At 44.3% G+C, this 25324-nt stretch overlaps 1 protein-coding gene across 1 annotated transcript in view; it reads right to left on the minus strand.

Annotated features, from left to right (window-relative positions):
* The window catches only part of LHFPL4 (LHFPL tetraspan subfamily member 4), a 57275-nt gene extending 33655 nt beyond the window's left edge, over positions 1-23620 (minus strand). The window contains exon 1 of the mRNA XM_015819866.1: positions 23215-23620. Coding sequence (XP_015675352.1) covers positions 23215-23620 — 406 coding nt within the window. The remainder of the gene's footprint in view (positions 1-23214) is intronic.
* Between the last annotated feature and the right edge of the window lie 1704 nt (positions 23621-25324).

The following is a 25324-nucleotide window of genomic DNA, read 5'->3' on the forward strand; positions in this document are numbered from 1 at the left end:
AGTTAGAGGACGCCGACAGTTTTTGGCCGGTAAAAATGCAAATCCTGGGTAAATCCATACCATAAAATAATCCGAACACCAGGATAATACTAAAAACAAAACTGTTTAATTAAAAGCTGAGCCTTTCGTCGGTCAGCACTACCGACATCATCAGAGCGTGATGCAAGATTGCTGGGAGTCCTTCTTATGCTGCCGGGCAGGANGTCGACGTTCCATTACAGATAGTCCTCGGTTTATCTCAATGGTTAAGTTAATAACACTGTTGTTAAGTGAAATCTGCCTTCCCCATTGTTTTTGCTTGCTGGAAGGTCACAAAAGGTGATTGCAGGACCTCAGGATCCTGCAACTGTCATAGATACATGCCAGTTGACAAGCATCCGAATTTTGATAACGTGACCATGGGGATGCTACAAGGGTCATAAGTATAAAAAACGGTCATAAGTCATTTTTTTCATGTCATTTAACTTTGAACGGTCGCTAAACGAGTTATTGTAAGTTGAGGACTACCTGTATTGGTGATGATATTCTTATATCTGCTTAGCATTCTCACAGATGGCACCATTATGATCATTGTGTTAAATCATGATTCATTGAGCTATGAAATACCAAATGAATCCAGTTTTCTTAGTTCATATACACACCGAATGAGAAAATAATCATAGAGGTGGTTTTGCATGACTGCTGGTTAAAATATTATTTGCCTGGCAACTTATGGTTTAATCTATTGAAGCGTTTCTCAACCTTGGCAAATTTAAGATGTCTGGACATCAGCTCTTAAAATTCCACAGTCGACCAGAGTTGAAGTCCAGACATCTTAAAACTGCCAAGGTTAAGAAATACTTGTGTATTGTATCAAAACCCAGCCTTTATCTTGTCTCCAGTGCACTTTATAGGAAGATAAAAGAATATAGTACCTCAAGGTAAAAATACCACTAGCTGCAAACCTTGGAATGACCATTAAATGCAAGAAAAAGATACAGAAAACTCATATTCCTTGCTGACATGTAGTAGCTTTCTAGATGTTTGCAGTCCAGATAAGATAGCCCTAATAAATGGCATCACAGCAGCCCAGTATCTTTCTCAATATATTTCTCAATATACACTCCAGAAGGCAGGCTTAAGATACAGAAGAATCTTGACAGACTTGAACATTGGGCACTATCTAACAAAATGAAATTCAATGGTGAAAAAAGTAAGGTTCTACATTTAGGCAAGAAAACCAAATGCACAGGCATAGTATAGGGCAGGGCTTTTCAACCTTTTCACCCATTGTACCACTTTTAGGATATGGCAATATCTGAGTACCACTAGTCGCCTAGCAAGGTGTCAAAAACTTGATGACCCCCCCCCAAAAGGAAAAAAAGTGATAAAGTACAGGTAGTCCTCGACTTACAACAGTTTGCTTAGTGACTGTTCGAAGTTATAATAGCATTGAAAAAAGTGCCCCCCAAGGCACAGCCGAGCAAGACACCTGCCTGCGGCACTCTTCCTCCTGTCCGAGGTTTTTCATTGTTGTGAGCATTTCTGTTGAGGATTGGCAGTGGAGGTGGGGTGGGGGGTGTTTGGTTTTTATTCCCCCCATCTGCTGGGTGGTTGCAGCAGGTTTTGGTCACTTGACATGACCCTGGGACACTGTGACCATCATAAATATGAATCAGTTGCCAAGCATCTGAATGTAAATCACAAGACCCTGGAGATGCTGCAACATTCCAGCTGATCGGTGCTTCTTCTGGGCTCAGCAGAAGCGCCAGGATCAGCGCCGAGCTCCAGCTGGAGCCTGGCGCTGATCCTGGCACTTCCACTGAGCCCTGACAGCCCCGAAGAAGTGCCGATCAGCTGGAAAGCGGCACTGATCCTGGCGCTTCCGCTGAGCCCTGACAGTCCCGAAGAAACGCTGCTCCTGGCGCTTCCGCTGAGCCCTGACAGCCCTGCAGCTCCAGCCATCTCTCGCTCAGGCTTGTGTGGTGCTGCCACTGGTTCAGCTCATTCCCCTCCCCCGCTACCACTTTTCTAGGATGGTCGCGTACCACCTGCCAGGTGCCAATGTACCACAGGTGGTACCCGTACCACTGGTTGAAAAGCCCTGGTATAGGGGGTACCTTGCTCAATAGCAGTAACTGTGAGAGGGATCTCAAAGTCCTAGTGGACAATCACTTAAATATGAGCCAGCAGTGTGTTGCAGCTGCCAAAAAAGCCGACACAATGCTAGGGATAGAATCAAGATTACGTGATGTATTAATACCACTTTACAATGCCTTGGTAAGGCCACACTTGGAATACTGCATCCAGTTTTGGTCACCATGATGTAAAAAAGATGTTGAGACTCTAGAAAGAGTACAGAGAAGAGCAGCAAAGATGATTAGGAGACTGGAGGCTAAAACATACAACGAACGGTTGCTGGAGTTGGGTATGTCTAGTTTAACGAAGAGAAGGAAGAGGGGGGACATGATAGCAGTGTTCCAATATCTCAGGGGCTGCCACAAAGAAGAGGGAGTCAAGCTATTCTCCAAAGCGCCTGAAGGCAGGACAAGAAGCAAAGGATGAAAACTGATCAAGGAGAGAAGCAACCTAGAACTAAGAAGAAACTTCCTGACAGTTAGAACAATTAACCAATGGAATAACCTGCCTCCAGAAGCGGTGAATGCTCCAACACTGAAAGTCTTTAAGAAGAGACTGGACAGCCATTTGTCTGAAATGGTATAGGATTTCCTGCCTGGGCAGGGGGTTGGACTAGATGACCTCCAAGGTCCCTTCCAACTTTTATTATTATTATTATTATTATTATTATTATTATTATTATTATTATTATTATTATTATTATTATTATTATTATTATTATTATTGAGGATCATTGCACAGTCAGCCAGATGTTCAGACTGGATTTGGTATTTTTGTCTACCTATCGAGTCTTTACCAAGGACCTGGGATAATCAGATGTGGATGTTTGATGAAATTACAGATATCGTCGCAGGATGGAAGCAGTTCCTAGTAAGGCCGCCTTTTGTAATAATAATAATAATAATAATAAAAATAAAAATAAAAATAAAAATAAAAATAATAATAATAATAATAATAATAATAATAATAATAATAATAATAATAATAATATTACATTCTCAAACTTTTCAGAATAAAAGAAGCTCAAAGTACAAAGTGTGGGCTGGATAAATTAAACAAACATTTGTCTCTTTATGCATTCTAAATAGAGATCTTTGCTTTCCCAGCATGCAGAATTTGAAGTTCCCACTCACCCCTTTCCTCAACAGCATGTAGCATGCACAAATAGCAATGAATAACAACTTAGAACCACTTCAGAGCTGACTATCCCTGGCTACTTCCAAACTAACCATGCCTAAAATGCTATCCGTCAAAAGACACTGGACAGCCACTCTGCTTTTCCTTCCAAAAAATATTTGATGGAATGAAACAAAGACAGGAGAAGCAGTACCAAATCAGGGGATTTCTCCCTCATACATAACCTTTGGTGAAGTGAATCATTGGGATTGTCCAACAATATAGTACTTCCTGGGAGGTAAAAAAGAAAAAAAAAAGAATAATCTGCTTGTATCTTCCCAGACTATTCCAAACCAGCACCTGGCTTTCTCACTCTTCTTTTAATTCAAGTGAACCAAGCTTGGTTTAATCACAGTTTATTGAGTGAAGCCCAACTGATCTCATTCACATAACTGTGCTTGGTCACAAAATGGCTAACGAACTAAAATGGCTAGGAGTTAGACATTAACTTTAAAAGAACAAATGTAGAATATTAAAATGTAAGAAATGTTGTATCAAAGGGGGAATATTCTTTTTCTGCTAGGGGAGGTGAATGACACCCCTTCTCTAATCATTCTGATTGCCCTCTTCAAGATTTCTTCCAGCTCTTTGTATCTTTTTCCCAATGTGATGACCAGAAGTGCCCCATGGGATAGAGCTCAGACCTCATCCGTAGACGGGTGAATTGTTTTGCCTCATTGGGTATAACTTTGAACTTATTCAAATTAAGCAGGATGTCATTTGATGGATTATTCTCCATTTTAAAGAGATCCTTCTAGAATTCTTTACAATCGCTTTTGGACTGCACCACTCTGAATAATTTGGTAAACTTTCAAACTTGGCCTAGTCACTGCTTACCTCTAAATCAATACAATTTATGCGCCCATTCTTCTTCACTAAGAAATCAGCCCTTTATTTAATCTACCATCCATTTTAAATCTGTGTCATGGATGCATTATGTGCCCTCGGTTATTCCAAGGATGAGACACTTTGCAAAATACTTTGGTGGCAAGAGAGAGAGAGAGAGAGAGAGAGAGAGAGAGAGAGAGAGAGAGAGAGAGATGTGAACATAATGGTGCCATCTGTGAGAATGCTAAGCAGATATAAGAATATCATCACTAATACAAATAGTCCTCGACTTACAACCATTCATTTAGTGCCCATTCAAAGTTCAAATGGCACTGAAAAAAGTGACTTATGACTGTTTTCCACATTTAACAACTCTGGCAGCATCCCCGTGGTCACATGATCAGAATTCAGACACTTGTCAACTGGCATATGATCATGTTTTTGGACCCTCTGACAAGCAAAGTAAATTATATTACTATTACTATTTATATGATGAGAACATGACAGAAGAAAACTAAACATATATACACAGGATAGATAGATAGATAGATAGATAGATAGATAGATAGATAGATAGATAGATAGATAGATAGATAGATAGATAGATAGATAGATAGATAGATAGATAGGAGAATAGGTGGGTAGATAGACAGACAGACAGACAGACAGACAGACAACCTTTATTGTTATTTTTTACTGTGGGCACAATGGCACACATTAAAAATGAAATTTAGTTGCCTGCTCTCAAAGTGAAACACATACATGACACACACCTAAGCATACTATATACAACATATGTATAGACCCACAGCCCTACATATACATAATAAATATTAAATACTGCCCATCTTGAATACATAATGGAAGGAGGAAGCTTTAGAGTTCAGAAGGTTAATACTGCATGGAACAAAGCTGTGACTGAAACTGGATGTTCTGCTTCGGATACCACAGAGCCCCCTCCTCCCAGAAGGTAACAAGGAAAACAGGTCGTGAAGAGTTTAGGTAACTATAAGTAAAACTTCTAGGGGAGTAGAGCAGTGGCTATATATCATAACTGGATATCCAATTCAGCAAAGTCAATGGGGAAGCCAGATTCACTTAACAACCACGTTGCTAACTTAGCGGCAGTGATTCACTTAACGGCTGCAGCAAAAAGGTCACAAAATGGGGCAAAAGTCACTTAACAGCTACCTTGTTTAGCCATGGGGCTAAGTTATGATCGTAAGTCGAGGACTCCCTGTATTATCCCTCCTGTATGACAAAAGCAGCTTGGGCAGCCCCTCACCTTATTCTCCCGCGGACGTTAATTTTTGAAACTAGATTATAAATAATACCTTTGAAGTCTGGGGGAAATGTGCAATTCAGCAGTTCTGGGCACTGGTATCTCTCACATAAATATACTAGGTCCTTCTTCCCCCTCTTTCTCTCCCTGCAGCTCCTTTGCTCTGCCAGCAATTCCCTGGATCCCCAAAGGATTTGTGCTGTCTCTTTGCCTCCCCCCCTCCCACAATAATCTCCCCTCCCCCCAGCATCTCTTGTCAAAGTGGCAGCTGAGACTTAAGACATGAAAAGGGCAAGCGAGGGGAGCCAGCGTGTTACTGGCTTGGGAGGTATATAGAACACCATGCTCTCTATTGTGTGTTGCTGCTGTGGTTGCGGCAGGCTCCCCCGCTGCCTCCAAATCTCTTCTCCACAACATATGCTCCGGTTCCTGCCTGTCTACGTACCCTCGACTCTGGCTGAACTGAACAAAGGTCCCAACTTCAGCATCTTTCCCAGCATGGGAAACGCTTGATAGAAGCTAAGCCAGCTGTTAGAAATCTCCACTCAAATAGCACTTCTTCAGCTTCCCTCCGCCTTCCTGCTTTCCTTTTTTTAAGGGTCTGGTTGCCAGCTGCATCCACGTAAGCCTTTTATGCTTCCCCTGCAGAAGAAACAGCCTGACCTCTTCTATAGACTGCAAGGAAGCAACTCCAGCAAAGAGAAGAGGGAAGACTCCAGTCACAAGTCTGAAATTTTTCATCTACCACTCCAAATATCCTTAGAGGCAGCAGGTGTCCCGCGTGGCTCCGTGCTGGGATGAGAAGGAAGGCTGGACCATCCCCCCCCCCTAGCAGCTAACACATGCTTTGGGTGCAAAATGTCTCCTGTCCTGTCCTTACGGTATTCAACTTGGGCTGGGAAAGACTTCTTGAAAAGGCTTCTTTGAGCCCCGCGGTGGTGCAATGGTTAGAATGCAGCATTTCAAGCTGACTCTGCCCACAGCCAGGAGGTCAATCCTGACCAGTTCAAGGTTGATTCAGCCTTCCATCCTTCTGAGGTCGGTAAAATGAGGACCCCGATTGTTGGGGGCAAATATGCTGACTCTGTAAAACCGCTTAGAGAGGGCTGTAAAGCACTACGAAGGGGTAATATAAGTCTAAGCGCTATTGCTATTGAAACCCCTCTCCAGACAGTTTCACCTCTTCAGTATAGATGAGGCTTCCCCACCCTGATGTCTGTTGGGATTGTGGGATTAAACTCCTCTGCTTCCCAGCACCCACCTTTGGAGGATCACTGGTTAGAAAAGCTACTGGAGTCCCCGGTTGGTAAGAGGGACAAGTCATCTGATTTGGCACAAGACAGCTGCTTTTATTATTGGGGGGGGGGGCGTGCTTATATTGTGCTGGATTAGGTATTACCATGTGGGTCCTACCCCTCTGCCCCTCAATCAAAAGTGGATTGAAGATGATCTTACAATCCTCATCCAATACAAAAATAATCACTTGCCATGTACTGATTAGAATCTCTCTCCCTCTCCCTCCCTCCCTCTCTCTCTCTCTTTCTCTCTCTCTCTCTCTCACTCACACACACACAGAGTGTGTGTGTGTGAGAGAGATTCTAATCAAGCTCTGATCTACAGAAGGGTAGCTTGTTCTGCCTGGGCTTCAGTGTCTCTGCAATCTGCAGAACAGAGCTCTAGAACAGTGGTTCTCAACCTTTTTAATGCCGCGACCCCCAACCGGTCGTAAGTCGAGGACTAAACTGGTTGTAAGTCGAGGACTAAACCGGTCATAAGTTGAGGACTAAACCGGTCGTAAGTCGAGGACTACCCAACCGGTCGTAAGTCGAGGACTTTCCCTGCCCGGGAGCACCGTGCATGCGTGGTTCCGCCCCCTGCGCCAGCCGAGGCGTAGCTGGCAAGCGGCAGAGACGGAGCAAGCCGACCACCAGCTGGCCCAGCCCAAGGGAGGTAAGGCACCCGCCGGAAAAGGGGGGAAAAAATGGCAGACAGCCTTGCTTGGCGACCCCCATGAAATGGTCGATCGACCCCAAATGGGGTCGCGACCCATAGGTTGAGAACCGCTGCTCTAGAAAGTTATTCAGCCCTTCCTGGGGTGCTATGAAGAAAGGGATAGGAACGTTCTTAGGGCAACAGGAGATTAGCACAACCACGAGAAGCCTCCATAACAATCTCAGGTGTGCAGAGTCTTCTTTCCCAAGAAAGAAGGGTCCATCTAATGCCTGTTGGGTCCATCTAATGCCTGTTTCCCGAGAGGTTTTTCTTCTTTGCAACAACTGTTTTGACCTGCTTGAAGATGTGGCAGCACCTAGCTGACCTTGATGACCTCAGAACCTAACCAGAGTTGGGCTTGGTTGGCATCGGGATGAGTTTCCTGGTGCTGCCAAATCAAGAAACATTCCAGAAGAAGACAATAGCAATTCACTTCTGTAATGTTGCCAACAACTCTGCAAGGATGTGGTTTATCGGAAACCGAACCCAATTCTGTGGCATCTTTACCTTTACTTTAATCTGGCCTAATTTAAAACAAGACTATTCCCCTTCCTTTTTTCCATTCTAGACTGAAGCAAGATGCTATTTACCAATAGAAGAGAATATAATGTAGCTCACGGTTGAACTGTGGGGTCCTTTCAGATGACTGAAATCACTGTGCCTTTCCTTTGTGCTACAAAAACATCTTGATGTCCTCCAAATTGCATTGCTTTTTTTTTCTTGCAGACATTTCATTACCCAACTAGGTAACATCATCAGTGTTGGCAGTGCAGTGCAGAGGAATGCTGTTTAAGCTAACCAGAGAGCCCATGACACATACTAGTTCTGCTGGGCACCAGCCAAGGCTCACTTTTAATACAGACCCCCTAGGAATTTCCAGGATCCTCCCCTTTTCTGCTGCTACTTTACTCAATCTTGATTTGCCGTGACTGCTGCAGTAGGGGAAACAGCCAGGGACAGAGACTAGTCCAGGGGTAGGCAACCTTGGCTCTTTTATGACTCGTGGACTTCAACTCCCAGAATTCCTGAGCCAGCACAGCTGGCTCAGGAATTCTGGGAGTTGAAGTCCACGAGTCATAAAAGAGCCAAGGTTGCCTACCCCTGGACTAGGGAGACTGGGGTTCATGCCTCCATTGAATTAAAGATCACCTTGAATCCATCTCAAAGGCTTCTTCAAGAAGGGCTCTTTTCCTTCCACATTTTAGTAATATATACAGTATATCAATAAAACATTTGATTAAAAAAAATGGAACGGTAAAACTGATAGAGAGAAAAAAAAGCAATGCAATTTGGAGTACATCAAGATGTATTTGTAGCATGAAGGGAAGGCGCAGTGATTTCAGTCATCTGTTTTTAATCTTTCCGTTCAGGAAGACATTTGTACAGACGAAGGAAATCTGCAAGGGACCCCGTAGAATAAAATGAAAATAAAAACACAGTTGAGTACATCAGCCTCTCACTGAGGCTTCCTTCAAGGTTCTCTGCTCTTGTGATCATTTCTCAGCTGGTTCACACACACACACACACACACACACACACACACACACACACACACACACGTTCTTGAGAAGATAAAACAAGGAAGGATCTCCCAATGCAATGATATGAGAAGAAAAGCAGGATATAACAGGAAGGAAGGAAGGAAGGAAGGAAGGAAGGAAGGAAGGAAGGAAGGAAATTTCACAGGTAGAAGAAATAAAAGGTAAGACCCTTTGCCCAGGATAGCAGTGTAAATAGCAGTGGTGGTTCTGATAGGGCCCTCCCTTCAGTACACACAGAGAATGTTCACTACTATACTATAGTCTGCAGTGTCTCAACATTAGAAGTGTGTCTTACAAGCAAATACACCCATCCAGTCTTTCCTCTTGTCTTCTTCTCCTTTCTTAAACCAGATGGATATTTTGACCAGAGCACTGAAACTTAACTCTCTGTCATCTTGTCTATTTTTTTACATTTTGCTCCCATCTGTAAGAAAAGCAATAATAGGGTAGTCAACCTTGGCTATTTTATGACTCGTGGACTTCAACTCCCAGAATTCCTGAGCCAGCACAGCTGGCTCAGGAATTCTGGGAATTGAAGTCCACGAGTCATAAAAGAGCCAAGGTTGACTACCCCTGATTGTTGCTTTTGCAGGGATCATACATTTGAAGGGACCGGTACTAAGAAGTGTAATAGATCTTAGAATTATAAGAAAAAGGTAGGAAATTCAGGCTAGCTGGCAGTTTGAACCACAAGAGCTGGCACATAATCTAGAAATAAACTGCTTGTTTCTATTTATGCTTATGCATCTACAGTAAGTTCCAAGAAAGCAGGAACTGTGGGTTAAGCAGAATTGCACGCATTGCTAATAGAAAAATCAGCTTAAAGGGCAAAGTTAAATTTATCAAAAGGGGGGGGGGAACTAGGTAACGGGTGGGGAGGATGCAAAAGCAGGGAAATTCCAAAAAGGGGGGAATTAGGCATTCCAGAAAGATTGTGAGCTGTGTAGTCCTCCTTAAATGGGATGACGTGGGAGGGATTTGTGCTTTGGGCCGAGGGAATAAAATGCTGTTGAAATCTATTTTGGGGTGTGCCCACTTGCTGGCTACCTGCTCCTGCAAGAAGTATTTTTTCAATACATTGCTTGCTGCTTCACTTAATGACTGTCAAACTCTTGGAAGCTGAGTGTGTTTATCCCACATCCAAAGCTGCAGGGAGATTGCTTGGCCTTTCCTGTGGAATTTAAAGTGCTGCAGGAATATTTATTCAGGGTATACTGGGCTCCAAACAAGAAAACAAACAAAAAACGGATCACAAATACTGGCGGAAGTCAGCCCTTGTGCTAAAGTCATTATGTGGAAGTGTTGTGGAAGCCCAGGTACTGTAATTTAAAAAGCATGGCTCTGTGTGAACCTTCTAATTGTGGTTTATTCAACTAACCATGGCCTGCTTACTACATACAGCAATTCACACTTTTTTTAAAAAAAAAAGGGGGGGGACACCTGATCTGAGCAGTGGATCCCCTTCAGTTGCAGCCCTTAATCTTCCTGCAAATATTATTGGTGGCCCAGGAGATCTAAGGATCTGAGCTGCCTATCAGCCTCATGATCTCCCAGAGAATGCCGGGGACTACCCAAGGACACCACCAAAATGTTGGGGCTGAAATTTTCTGCTCATTTTTCCCCCCTGTTTGGAATAGTTAAGGATGTTGCCATGGGAGTAAAAGCCCTCTGGGAAACCACTCCAGCCTCCAACTTAAAAGAGTAATTTATAACTTTCGAAATGATTTCAGGCCATCTGGGGAGACTTTGGGACTTTTTACACATGGGAATGAGAGGGGTTTGCCTGCTATTCCCCCTCTCCCCAACCTTATCCTCTCATCTCTATCTTAAAAAAGCCAAACACAGGGGTCTTCAAACATGGCCCTTTTATGACTGGTGGACTTCAACTCCAGAATTCCTCAGCCAGGCATGCTGGCTGAAGAATTCTGGGAGTTGAAGTCCACAGGTCATAAAAGGGCCAAATTTGAAGATCCCTGGCCAAACATAAACCAAACTGAAAGAATATTGGTCTGATGGGAATAGGTAAGATTAGAGATGAAAATGGGAGCATCCCAAAGGTTTCCTTGTCATGGTTCCGACAGAGGAAACTCTTCAAAAGAACTTCGAGGCATTGTTTACCTTAAAGAATCTTTATTTTGAGTAACATAACATCGGCACTGCATAATCGAAGCCAAAAACTGAATTCCCCTCCCCTGAGCACATAGTATCAAAGTACAATTCCCTCCTCCAATTAACTGTCATAAATCACATTCCCCAATTAGCTTGAAGTTCTCCAGTTCTCCAGCCCGCCAGCCCGCCAATTCCTTATCAGCTCTGGTTACAATAACCTTGTTTCTCACGCTAGGTTTAGAGTTGTTATGTCTAGCTGGACTATTGTTCACATCCCCCCTCCCAGCATCATCTAACTCTAAAAGCAAAAGGTAAAATATGGCTACATTTCCATCTGTTGTCAATGCAAAAACATCCAATGTTAGCAGCGTTGACAATCCCAGTCAATTCTCAGTCTTAACTAGGTAGGTAGGATTGTATGATGCAGAAGGGAGGGAGGAAAGGATGGAAGGAAGGAAGGAAGGGAGGGGAGAAGGATGGAGGGAGGGAAAGGAAGGGAGGAAGAATACATATCCCAGATACAGATATCACATTGGTATTGATTTATATATATATTACAAGCTACTTTTAGGGCATAACTTTGACAAGCTGTCCTGTGCAACGTATAGCAGTACAATACATAACCAAAATGATTGAATTATTTAACACAAACCCAATTAAAAAAACCACAACAAAAACAGCAATACTGTACACAAAAAACTCTTAAACATTTCAACCAGCTTCTTTATGTCAGACTTAATGTTGTTTTAAATTGGAGGCCAAAATTAATGCATTTTTTTCAATCTCACACATGTGTGTACAGCTAATCCTCGACTTACAAACACAACTGAGCTCAAAATTTCCATTGCTAAGCGAGACAGTTGTTAAGTCAGTTTTGCCTCATTTTACAACCTTTCTTACCACAGTTGTTAAGTGAATCACAGCAGTTGTGAAGGGAGTAGTAATATGGTTGTTAAGTGAATCTGGCTTCCCCACTGACTTTGTCAGAAGGTCGCAAAAGGTGGTCACGTGATCCCAGGACACGGCAACCGTCATAAATACACACCAGTTGCAGAGTGTCTGAATTTTGATCACGTGACCACGGGGATGCTGGAATGGTCATTAGCATGAAAAACAGTCATGTCACTGTTTTCAGTGCCATTGCGATTTCAGACGGTCACTAAACAAATGGCTGTAAGTCGAGGACTACCTGCAATTGAATACCGAAGCAGGCCAGGGAATTGTGTGGTTTTAAGGCAAGAAGGCCCCATTTCTCACGTCGATCATCCTCAACCAGATTGCCTGAGAGTCAGGCCAATGAATTGGATCTCAAGAGTACATACTTTGATATGGTGCAGGAATAACTCGAATGCTTTCCAATAAGGCTTAAGGACAGTCTGTTGGTATGATGAAGATAAAGAATAGGTCTGACAGATTCCCAGAAGTACCTGGGACTGCAATTCATGATGTCATCAAAGATAAAGTCAAGCTATTCTCCAAAGCACCTGAAGGCACGACAAGAAGCAACGGATGGAAACTAACCAAGGACAGAAGCATCCTACAACTAAGGAGAAACTTCCTGACAGTTAGAACAATTAATCAGTGGAACGACCTGCCTCTAGAAGTTGTGAATGCTCTTTTTAAGAAGAGACTGGATGGTCATTTGGTATACGGTTTCCTGCCAGAGCAGGGGGTTGGACTAGATGACCGCCAAGGTCCCTTCCAACTTTATTATTATTATTATTTTTATTTTTATTATTATTATTATTGATCATCGCACAGTCAGCCAGATGTTCAGACTGGATTTGGCATTTTTGTCTACCTATCGAGTCCTTCCCAAGGACCTGGGATAGGCAGATGTGAATGTTTGATGGTATTACAGATATCGTCGCAGGATGGAAGCAGTTCCTAGTAAGGCCGCCTTTTGCAATTGACTTTTTTTTTTTATTATTATTATTATTATTATTATTATTATTATTATTATTATTATTATTATTATTATTATTATTATTATTATTATTATTATTATTATTATTATTCAAAGAAAATGCTTTGCCTTCCTTGAAAGCCGAAGAAAGCAAAATGGCTGTCTGAAAATATCTGAAAGAAAGCAAAAAGCAAAAGGCCACACAGACAGAGGAATATTTGTTCAACTAAATTTGAGTTCTAGCCAAAAGTAAAAAGAATTAGACGTAAATAAGCAGCACAAAGAAATTGAGGTTGACAATTGAATAGGAAGGAGGAGTGTACAGAAATCAAGATTATTATTTTTTCCCGGTAAATATGGATGTGGCCAGAAAAAAAAACCCCCGAGGGATCGAAGTTCAGCCAGAGAAAGAAGACGTGAACAAGAGAAGACACAAATATACAGAAGAACTGTAGCAAGAAGAACGCAAAATGGATGGCCGTGAAGGGAAATCTGGATTCTGAATTAGAACTGGATTTCCTGGAAAGTCAAATTAAATGGGGCGTGGAGCATATTGCTAACCATAGAACTGCAGGAGTTGTTGAAACATCAGCAGGGCTGTTGAAGATGTGATAGGTGCAGTCTGTAGCCAGGTATGGAAAAAGTAACAGTGGATTCAAAAGGCTTCTGAACAATTGGACTCATCTCACATGTAAGATACGGTAATTTGCCCCACTCATTCCAGTGGAAAGGGCCTACTTTGGATCCCATAGGTCAGGGGTAGGCAACCTTGGCTCTTTTATGACTCGTGGACTTCAACTCCCAGAATTCCTGAGCCAGCAGGTTCCAGGAGAAGGGCCCTTTTTGCTGTGGCCCCCAGCCTGTTAGATTCTCCTGTCAGAAGTGAGATCCGCCCCCACATTCCTGGCCTTCTGGAAGAGCCTAAAAACCTGGCACTGCTGCTTGGGGGGGGGGGCTGGTGGCATAGAGAAGGTTCTCACCCCCTAGGCTGCCCATCATCTTGGTTTTAATTAATTTTTATCTTTTTATTCTAATCTTAATTGTGTTTCTAGCACTTTTAAGCTTTTTATTGTATTGCAAGCTGTTAATGAGGCGGGGGGCATAGAAATTGAATAAATAAATAAAAATTATGCTCAAGGTTTTGCAATCCCAAGCTCAACAGTACACAGAACACTATTTACTGGTGGCACAAGCTAAACTAAGAGGTGGCAGGGGGCTCCTGAGATCACACTGCTACCGCAAGAAGATCACACTGCTGAGCAAATGACAAAATGTGAGTGGCACTTGGCTTTATTAAGTGCACACCAAGAGGAAAATTTATTTTGTGGTAGTTTAAACATATTTCTTTGAGTAAAGACATCCAACCCCCCCTTTTTAAAATCGCAAATTATTGTTTGAGTTGCTTAAATTTAAAAAGCGTTTTGAAGAAAAACAAAAGGTGTGCATATGATTAGATAAAGACGTAAACTAACTGGAGTGAGAAGGGCTGGAGAAATTCATTTGTTCCAAGAGGCTCTACTTCCCACGTTGAGGAATTAGGTAGTGACAGCACTCTAACCAATAGCTAAACACCCTGACAATTATTTTAGTTTTAATTGGTTACATACTGGCTTCTTTGAGGACCAGGGGTGGGCATCTATGGTAACTTTAAGACCTATGGACTTCAATTCCCAGAATTCCTGAGCCAGCCACGGCTCAGGAATTCTGGGAGTTGAAGTCTACTGGTTGTAAAGTTGCTATAGTTGTCCATACCCCTGGCATAGACAAAAGGAACAGGAGCACCGTTGAGTACATCAAAAATAGTTCTGAGGAGCCTATTTTGAAAGAAATTCCTCATTACTATATAGGAAAGATAAGAGATTCACTTGGTTTTTGGAGAATTGGAATTAGGAAAATTTGCTGGCCACCATTCATGTGTCAAAAAAAATATTATTATTACCAAAATTGTCTCCGTTTTTGTTTTGGGGTCAACTAATGAGAACCCCAACTATCTGGAGCAGTAAAAAGGATGCCCCAAGTATTTATAAGAGAGAACTTGCTCTATATTTTGTTTCCCAATTCTCCAACAGTGCCTTTTTTTTATCTTCCCAAACACCGACACCTTCGTTTTTCCAGCATTCCCGCATGATTAGACAATTTGAAGATCATTAGCTGTCCAGTGCTCTTAACAATCTATGCAAGCCCAGGGACAAAGGCAATAAGTCATAGGTAATATGGATAAGTTCCTATTTCCCACTTTTACTGAGGGGGAAAAATCTCCACTCAAGGGCTGGTATAATATTTATGCACTGCAGTTGAGTAGTGATGAGGGCATGAGTCACTGTAAGAGATCAATATTAAAGTAGATTTATGAAGACATGTATTATCAAGGTCAGGTTCTCCCACTGGCCACATGGCACTGCAAAAACTGGATAATCAGAAAGTTTGAAAAACACAAGGCAAACAAACAAAAATATGCTGCCTTAATGCTGGAGAAACATTCGGGAATATCATGGACCGCAAATAGAAAAATCATAATTCAGTACTACTTGAAACCAAACCAAACTGAAAAGGCTGTAATAAAATTACGGCTTAAACATTTTGGACACATAATGTGAAGGCAAGAGTCAGTGGAGAATACCTTGACGCTTGTAAAATCAAAGGTAATTAAACAAAATTAGAAAGGCTGATAATGAGGGGGCTAGATTTTATTAATGATGACACAAGCATGAAATTACAGGAACTGAAAGAAGCAGGGATGAAATGATGTCCATCACATGATGAAGTATTAGAAGAACAACAATCATCCTGCCTCATACACAACATTTCAAAGGGCCCATTTGTGGGAAGCCATCTTGTTTCTCTTTCCCAAAAATAAATCCATTGCAGATGAAAAGAGAAGAGCTGCACAGTGTCTAGCTAACACCAAGGACATCTCATTCAAAGATTGGCCCATCTGACTTATGGTCATTTTTCACACTTAACGACCATTGCAGAATTCCCCTGGTCACATGACCAAAATGTGGACGCTTGAAAACTGGCATGTACTTATGACGGTTGCAGTGTCCCAGGTTCACGTGATCACCTTTTACAACCTACTGACCAGCAAAATCAATGGGGAAGCCAGATTCACTTACTGTAACCACCATGTTACTGACTTCACAACTGCAGTGATTCACATACAAACTGTAGCAAACAAAAATGATAAAATGGGGCAAAGCTCAGCTAACAACTGTCTCGCTTAGCAATGGAAATGTTGGGCTCAATTGTTGTTGCAAGTCAAGGAGTACCTGTATTTCCACAATATTGATGAAAATAGCCAATGCCAAAGAGCACAACTTCAAAACAACGGCCAAAGAACACAATTTACAAGCAAGTTAGGCTTTTGATGTTTAAACAGTGACTTTTCAACTATCTAGAGACAAATGCAATTGTTCTGCCTTGGGGGTTTTTTTTAGCGCAACCATGCCAAGGTATGAGAAATTGTACATAGTATGTATGCCCTTAATCTAATCCACTGATGGCGAACCTTTCAGAGACCGAGTGCCCCAAAACTGACCCCACCCCCACTCCACCCCCTGCCCTGCCCCCACTCCGCTCCGCTCCACCCCCAACCCGTTCCCTGCCCTGTCTGCCCGCAGGCCCACTCATTACCTCCAGGGCCTGCCGCAGATCGCCCAGGCAGCCCAGCAGCGCCATGGTGGCCACGCCCTCTGCCCGCACCCCGCAGCATCAACTGTGCGAGATGGGGCATGAGGGCAGAGTCTTGTCCAAGCTGCATGGCTGCCATGTCCTTGGCTGCGCTGTTCCCCGTGGGCCACGCTCGGGGGCGACTCTCCTCCAGGGGGGCTGCTGGTGAGGAGGGGGGTCACAGGGGGAGGTGAGGCTGGGGCAACGGCACGTGTGCCCACAGAGAGGGCTCCGAGTGTCGCCTCTGGCACGCGTGCCATAGGTTCGCCACCCCTGGTCTAATCTTTACTTTGCTTTCTCATTCTCTTGTGGCTTCCTCTGTCATAATCTTCTATTGACTCTCTGTGCTTGTCGTCTCTAAAGCCTCACGGTTAAAGATGACAAGAACCATCTGCAGAGGAAGAGAACGCATGCAGAAGGGCAGGAGGATCTTTCAAAAAAAGGCACTCTCTTCCAAAACATGAGTTTTCCATCTACTCATTTGGAGAGGACTCTGGGTTTTTGGAATGAATTCTGGACACTCTTCACTACCTGTGGATTTCCCTACTGCTTTCCTTCTGGAAGCAGTTACGATAACCGATTAAGTCAGACCAACCAGTGTGATGAAGGAAAATCTCCAGTTCAGACTGACTGGTGTTTCGGAGAAGGCAGATGGATGGTTTTTGTTTTGTTCTATTTTGTTTTTTTAAAACATTTGGAATCCAGGAGTTTCTTTCCTCTTAATTAGATTCTACTTCCTTTGGTGGGGGGTAGGAGAGACCCCATTGTCTGAAGCCAGATTTTCCTAGGCAGCACTAATTAGAGCCTTCTCTGATTTGTGAGCCACTAATTAGACATCAAAGATTTAAAGTGTTTTCAAACAGAGACATTGTCTAGGTTTGAAATTGCAATTTTGCCTGGAATCCCTTTTCTAGGCAGTAATGTGAAATGACCTTAAGCCTAACTCGTTCTCGGAATGCTTCAGTGAGCAATTTAGAATACAGTTCTTTAATTTGGATTGTTGTTATGTGGTTATATTAGCTCTGTTTTTCTGAACTGATTATCTGTAAACATAAGTGGAAATATTTTAGTTATGTCTGCTTAAATGTTTTGGGTGAAAATATGGAATGTGGATGTCTAAATAGTTTGTATTCTCCATAATGTGTATGTGTGTTTTTGTGTGTATGTTTCTGTGTGTGTGTCTGTGTGTGTCTGTTTCTATGTGCGAACTTTAGTTTGTTTACAATGTTTCAGTCTCCAGGCCTTTAATCATCTTAGAAGAGCAACTAAGATGATTAAAGGCCTGGAGACTAAAACATATGAAGAACGGTTGCAGGATTTGAGTTTGGCTAGTCTAGAGAAAAGAAGGTCTAGTGGGGACATGATAGCAGCATTCCAGTATTTGAGAGGCTGCCACAAAGAGGAGGGGATCAACTTATTTACCAAAGCACCAGAAGGCAAGACAAGAAACAATGGATGGAAACTAATCAAGGAGAGAAGCAATCTGGAACTAAGAAGAAACTTCCTAACAATGAGGACAATTAACCAGTGGAACAGCTTGCCATCAGAAGTTGTTGGTGCTTCATCACTGGAGGTTTTTAAGAAGAGACTGGACAGTCACTTGTCTGAAATGGTATAGGGCAGGGGTGTCAAACTCAATTTCATTGAGGGCCGCATCAGCATTGCAGTTGCCCTTGGGGGGGGCGGGGGTGTGTGGCCAGGGTGGGTATGGTCTACTGGGTGGGTGTGGATGGAGTGGGTGTGGCCTACTGGGTGGGTGTGGCCAGCTCTACATTGTTAACATCAAGGGTGCCTGTGGGGGCCTGGGCAGGAGTGGGACAGATCTGAGGGTCTCTGGCAGAAGGGGGTGGGACTGGGGCAAGTGCCAAGGCATGATCCACTGCAGGAGCCTCACTGCCTGCTGAAACCCCTCCGCTGGAGCCCATCAAGCCGGATATGTGAAGTAGGCGAGGGCCATTTGCTGGCCACTTCCAGGCAATGGTGCATTTCTTCATTCCTCACAAAGGGTGACACTTCCCCAGCATGCACCCAGGGGGCGGGGGCGACACGGCAGGGGCTGGTTCCTTGCTGTTTCCAGACGGCCTTGTGGAGCTAAGACTGAATGCGTTTCAGCATAGATGGCCACCACAAAATTGTACATTGGCTCCCGGCCGGCCTGGGCCAGGGCCAAGGCAGCAGGGGCCGTTCCCTCACTGTTTCCAGGATGGCTTCGTGGGCCACATGAACCACTTTGCGGGCTGCATCCGGCCCCCGGGCCTTGTGTTTGACATGTCTGGTACAGGGTCTCCCACTTGAGCAGGGGGTTGGACTAGAAGACCTCCAAGGTCCCTTCCAGCTCTATGCTAATTGAGTGTTTAGTTTGTTTTTGCTCTCTTTCTCTTTCTCTCACTTTTTCTTTTCTTTTTCTTTTTAAAGTTGCTTCAAGCAGCCTTTTTCTTTTTCTCGTCTAGCTTTGTGAATTCCACAGACGGAGAACTTGTGTCCTACTTTACCTGGAAGAATTGCTCTTTATGCTTCTGCTACTTATACTACTCACATGGACATCTGGGGGCCCCAAAGGATGATATAACACCCCCTTTTTACCCTACACCCTGTCCTCACGTTATCTGAATGAAAAACATTCTGGATTCTGCAAAACTACACTAAACTAGCTCAGAACAACAATAGCACCCAACCCGGATGAATTAGTTCTTTTGATTGGCCACTTTTGGAGAAAAACCAAGTAGTGGCAGGTTAAGAGTCCTCTAATACTTGGAATTTAAATTGTGTTGCTCTCCTAAATTAATTCTAAATTAATACCTTCAGATAACCGAACGGGGCAGAAAATTGGATGTCCTTTTTCAGAATAGATATTCATTGCCACTTTAAACAGAGAAACTATTTCATTTGTCTTTCCTGTATTTTTATCTGTAACTTTAACTTTGAGGACATTTGAAAAGTTTGGGGAAGACTAAGTGTTGGATACAGAAAATAAAAGGAAAAGGAAAAAGAAGATAATTTGGCTTCCATTGCCCTCCTCAGTAAAGTATCATTCCAGTCTTAATCTAAACTGTTCTTAAACATTTGCTTTGTGCTGCCGTCTTCACTAGCATCTTAGCCTATTCAGACCATATCACTCTGTGTGTATATGATACCAAGACTAAACCGATCTCAACTAATGAATGTTCAAAATGTTACGTGATTCTACGGTTAACTTGCAAACCATTTAAATAAGTAACTTTATCTGACCAGGACAAACTTTTGTGAATCAACTATTTGGTAAGGGAGATAATATTGCAAATTATTTGGGTGAATTAGCTCCTAGAATCATAGGTTCAATATGACACGTTATTTCTTTTTTTTTAAAAAAAAAAACTTGTCCACATTTTTTAACCAAGACAAACTTCTGCCTTCAGTAAATATTTTGAAAATGTCATCTCTTTGGCAACTATTTTATCACTCTCTTTGGGTTAAATAATTATTCATTAACTATACAGTTGATAGGCTAAATAAGCCTTTACTGTATACCGTTTGGTGTGCCATCATTTTGCTTTTAGTGGTTCTACAATCTCTTTCTTTGCTACATTCTAATGCAGGGGTCTTCAAACTTGGCCCTTTTATGACTTGTGGACTTCAACTCCCAGAATTCCTCAGCCAGCGTGCCTGGCTGAGGAATTCTGGGAGTTGAAGTCCACAAGTCATAAAAGGGCCAAGTTTGAAGACCCCTGTTCTAATGTTTTGCCCCTCTAAGTCTCTGGCAGCTGAAATCAATAGATTTCATTGTGGTGTTTTACTCTGGACTGCCAATTACAGTGAATGGACAGAACACTGCTGGTTTGTGGGGGGAAAAGTATGACATTTCTGCCACATGTAGCAATACAATTTAAAAGTCTGAGTGGGGGCCATTGTATTATTTTATGATATTTCCATAATCTGAGAGTCCTCCAGCTATAAAGACCTCGACTTGTGGGATTCTCAACAACAGCCATGCTAGCTGTAGAATTCTGGAAATTGAAGTCCTCACACTGGAAGGCATCAAGTTTAGGGAAGGCTGTGCTATCTGCCCTCTTTGTGGAAGCAATTCAATTCTTTGAGCTTCTACTCAATTATATCTGTCACAGAAGGAAAGTATTGCACGTTCACATCTGCAAGTTCAACCATAGCTGTGCAAGTTCCTCAAAAGCTATAGCACTAGCATCTAAGTGTGGTTTTGCCAGGAGCGAGGAACCTGTTCCCCTCAAAATTTTGCTAAGTTATGATCAGGCATGATAGCCAGTGGTTAAGAAATTCTGAGAATTACAAGTCAGTAACATTTGGAGGACCATAACTTCTCTATTTGTCAGGCCTCCCAAGAGCCTGACAAATAGAGTTATTTCCAGTTTCCTTTATTGTTCCTCACCTAGAGACAGAAGTATTGTCAAACTAAAGCGTCACTGGAAAGATACTCTGAGATACTATGGAGGAGCCATCTTAACTTTCTTTCTCCTAACTAAACTATCTAAACTTCACTGTCTCTTGGTCCTTTTGAATGCAGCCCCTCCCTCCGGGGAATCCAGACTACGTTCCACCACAATATCCTTGTGATGCACCTGTGGCCCCATTTAGTTCTCCACCTTTACATCATATGTGCCATTAGGTTTTTCCTAGCATTATAGCAGTCTTTCGCAACTTGATGCTCTTCGAATGTAGTAGACTTCAACTCCTAGAATCTTAGCTAGCATCTGGAAGACATCAAATCAGAGAAAATCAACTTGGAAGAACTGCAAACTAGCATTATTAGTCCCTGCATCTTTCCATCACTTAAAAATAGCCCATATGAAGAGAAGTTCTAGTCATCATGGCCCCTTTCCCAGACTTAAATGAAGCTTAATTCAGACCCCGGAAAGCCTTTTTATTGATCCATTAGTTCTTTTTAGATAGTCTGCTTTCTGCTGATCAGACATTAACTCACCACTTTATGCCTCTATGCTGAGCTTGGCAGCTTAGCTCATTTGGGATTCAAGTCTTTCTTCCTTAAGCAGGTCCAGCAGTTGGATTTGAGCCCACTGCATAAAATGCCTTTATAATGAGGAGGTATACTTTCCATCTTCATTTTATTTTAGAGATATCTTGTTAGTCCTGTTTTCATCATATAGCTGCTACTGTATATGATGTCTCAGACAACAGTTTTATTCTAACACTGAATGCATTTTTATACCATAACTTCTGTCTGCCTTACTTGCTTTAAAGTTGAAAATCTGAATCCTTGTCCTTTATTATTTTTCTACCTTCCATACTTTTCCTGGGCATTCACATTCTTCAGTAGAGTTCACACAATATGCTTAATCTGACAATACAATTATTCCATTACCTGGATTTGCACAGTAAGTTGAACTATAAAGAAACATATTGGACGTGCATAACACACTATGCCACAGACAACCAACCAAGGTTAAAGTTAACCAAGTTTAGTATCTTGTATAAATGAAGGTGTTGGGTCTTTAAGTGTTCAAGCATATGTCATTCTTTCCTCCCTTGAGCTTTCAGGACCATGGACAGAAGCCCAGAAACTTGACCAATCTATCAGATCCTGTACCTGACTCCCTGTAACAAGGATTTGGCCTTTTAGCTTTTTTAAAATCAGTTTTTTAATCTGGTTAAAACTAATGGTGATGAGGTTTTACTTTTTATTTATGTTAAACTTTTAATTGAATAAGTAAATACAATTTATTTACTATTCAAGATAAAAACTGTTTCTGGCAATCTATTTGCAAAAAGATTTGGATATATCAGGGTTTCATTTGTCAATAAACTAATCCCAGATGAAATTACACCAATATCAAAAAAATACTTTGTTGGGGGTCACACACAAACTATTCATATGTTGCACACACACACACAAAAAACCAACCCTAAACACACCCCTGTGACTCTTAGAACTGTCACAAACATTACACAAACTAAACCAAACAAGTCTATTCCAGCAGATTACGGACATCTGGAGCTGTCACTCACTTGATTTAACAGGGCAATAATTTTATAGGCTCAGAAGAGCTTGACTCCCTTCCAGATGTTTTAAATCTCAGTTCCCCAAATCCCTTGCCATTGATCACGTTGGATGGCTTGATGGTAAATGAAGTGCAACTTATCTTTGGGAGAATGAAATTGTCTACCAGTAGCCTACAGAATCTCATTCATAGTTTATGTTTATTTTAAAGGGCCTTCTCAAGTCTTCCACATATGGTGGAGAGAGACTGTACAAGAGTTTATGGTATCCATTCCATTGCCAAGCATCCTACTTTGAAAATATAATGTATGGGCCTTCCCTTCTGTCCCCAGTTCAGCCAAATAGTTATTCATTGAGGGTTTTCCACCTATAAAAAAATTATTACATCCTGTTACTTTGGCTGTTCAGGTCAATTCTCTTTCCCCCCCCCTTTAGTTTTCCCTTCTAAGCAGGGAAGTCCTCCCACTCATTCTATTTAGCCTCTGCTTTCTCCTTTCCGATTTCAGTTTCTGGCATTATTGGCCGAGAAGAGTGGGGGGCGAGGGGAATGCAAGGTTTCCTGGAGAGATCTATTATTTGCAAAGAGGGTGAGCGTGGGGGGGGGAGAAATGGTCCCCCGCTACCTTACCTGCCAGTAGCTGCATCCAAGCACAGATCTTGTAGACCGTGGCCGTGTTGCAGAAGAAGAAGAGGGCGAAGCAAGTGATGCAGCCCAAGATCAGCACCATGGAGAGCAGCACGAAGAAGGAGGCGGCCTTGAAGGCGCCGGAGGGAATGCTGCGGAAGTCGGCGAAGGAGCCGTGGCAGGTGAGTTCCCGGTTGTTGCCTTCATTGCCCACACAATAGTGGAAGAGGCCGAAGTAGCCCGGCTTGGGCGTGCTGACGCTGTCGCCGATCCAGTAAGGCTGGATGAAGACGACCACGTTGATGATGGCGAAGCAGATGGTGAAGATGGCCCAGAGCACGCCGATGGCCCGCGAGTTCCGCATGTAGTTGTCATGGTACAGTTTGGAGGCCTCCTGCGACGGCAGCATCGTGCCGGGAGGCTCGGAGCGCCGGGGATCCCCGGCGGCGCGGAAACGGAGAGCGCCCCAGCGCTTCTTCCCTGGCGAAGGGCGGCTAGTCGCGGGAGCCCCGCGGCACCGGCCGAGGGAGAAGCCAAGGGGGGCCCGAGAGGGGCCAGGCCATGGGCCCCCGGCCTGTCCGAGCGGCGGGCCGGGAGCCCTAGGCACGCTCGCTCGCTCCCTGCAGGTTCAGCCGCGACTCCATCTTGGCTGCTGCCGCCGCTCCCCGCTGCCTCGCCTCCTGTTGGTTCGCTCGCTCGCTCTCCCGTCCGCCCGCCCGCCTCTTCGCTCGCCTGGCCGAGGCTCGTGCTCGCGGCGGGGGCTCGCGCTCGAGCCTCGCGCGCGAGGGAGCGAGCGAGCGCCGGGCCCCGGGAAGAGAAAGTCTGGAGCGGGTAAGCTCCGAAGGTGGGGAAGGAAGCAAACGCTGGGGCAGCTTCCCAAAGGGAGGGGGAGCAGGAGGAGGAGGAGGAGGAGAGGCAGCGCCACGCACATGCGCCCAAGCACGCAGGTCAAGGGAGCCGGAGGCCCCCCGGCCGGCTTCTGTTTCCCCCGGGCCCCCCGAGGCTGTGGCGGCGGAGGGGCAGCGGAGGCGGGGGGAGCCTGCCGGGTTCCCCTTGGCCGCGGGCTCTTCGCCCCCGCCCGGGACGAGCCCGAACGGCGACCTTGTCTGGTTTACCAAAATAGGGACGGCCGCTAGAGGGCAGCAAACTCTCCGTTTCTCTTCGGCCGTCCGAATGTTTGCAGCGGAGCGCTCGATGGAACGTGGAATGTTTGCAGCCCAGACAAGAAATCCGCAAGCGGCGGGCCCCGAGAAGAAGCCGCGGCGGAGAGAGGCGCAGAAGGAAGGTGGAAGCCAAGGAGGGAGGGAGGGGAGACCTCCACCTCCGCAGCTGCTCCGAGCCAGCCTTCATCCAGCAACAGGAAGAGGAATTTCCTCGGGGAGCCCCGGGGCTTCCCCAGGTTATCCCGCTGGTGGTTCTTTTCATCTCCCTCCCTCTTCTTCCAGCTGTTGAAGGAAGGAGGGAGATCCTTCGCCCATTTGATTCCCGTTCTCCAAGCTGACCCTGATGGAAGTGGCGTCTGCTGGGCTATAGAACCCAATCCCAGCCTAATGGGAAATGCAGTCCAGCATCTCTGGGGAGCATCAGAGGGGGGGTTACTTTAAGGACTCTGTCCCAATGTGACAGAAACAAGCTTCAGTTCCAGAAGTTGGACTCGATCCTGTAGTCTCTACAGCAGTGATGGCGAACCTTTTAGAGACCGAGTGCCCCAAAACTGGCCCGCCCCTGCTCCGCCCCACTACCCCGCCCCTGCTCTGGCCCCCCATCTCCCCCCTGCCTGTCCACAGGACCACTCACCACCTCCAGGGCCCGCCGCAGAACGCCCAGGCCGCCCAGCAGCGCTATGGCGGCCACACCCTCTGCCCGCGCCCTGCAACATCAACTGCGTGAGGGCAGAGTCTTGTCTACGCTGCCTGGCTGCCATGTCCTTGGCTGTGCTGCTCCGTGTGGGCCACGCTCGAGGGCAACTCTCCTTCAGGGGGCTGCTGGAGAGGAGGGGGGGTCGTGGGGGGAGGCAAGGCTGGGGCAACAACACGTGTGTGCCCACAGGGAGGGCTCTGAGTGCCGCCTCTGGCACCCGTGCCATAGGTTCGCCACCACTGCTCTACAGTCT

Source organism: Protobothrops mucrosquamatus, unplaced genomic scaffold (assembly GCF_001527695.2).
Source record: "Protobothrops mucrosquamatus isolate PMUCROS unplaced genomic scaffold, P.Mucros_1.0 scaffold1007, whole genome shotgun sequence".
Classification (NCBI taxonomy): domain Eukaryota; kingdom Metazoa; phylum Chordata; class Lepidosauria; order Squamata; family Viperidae; genus Protobothrops; species Protobothrops mucrosquamatus.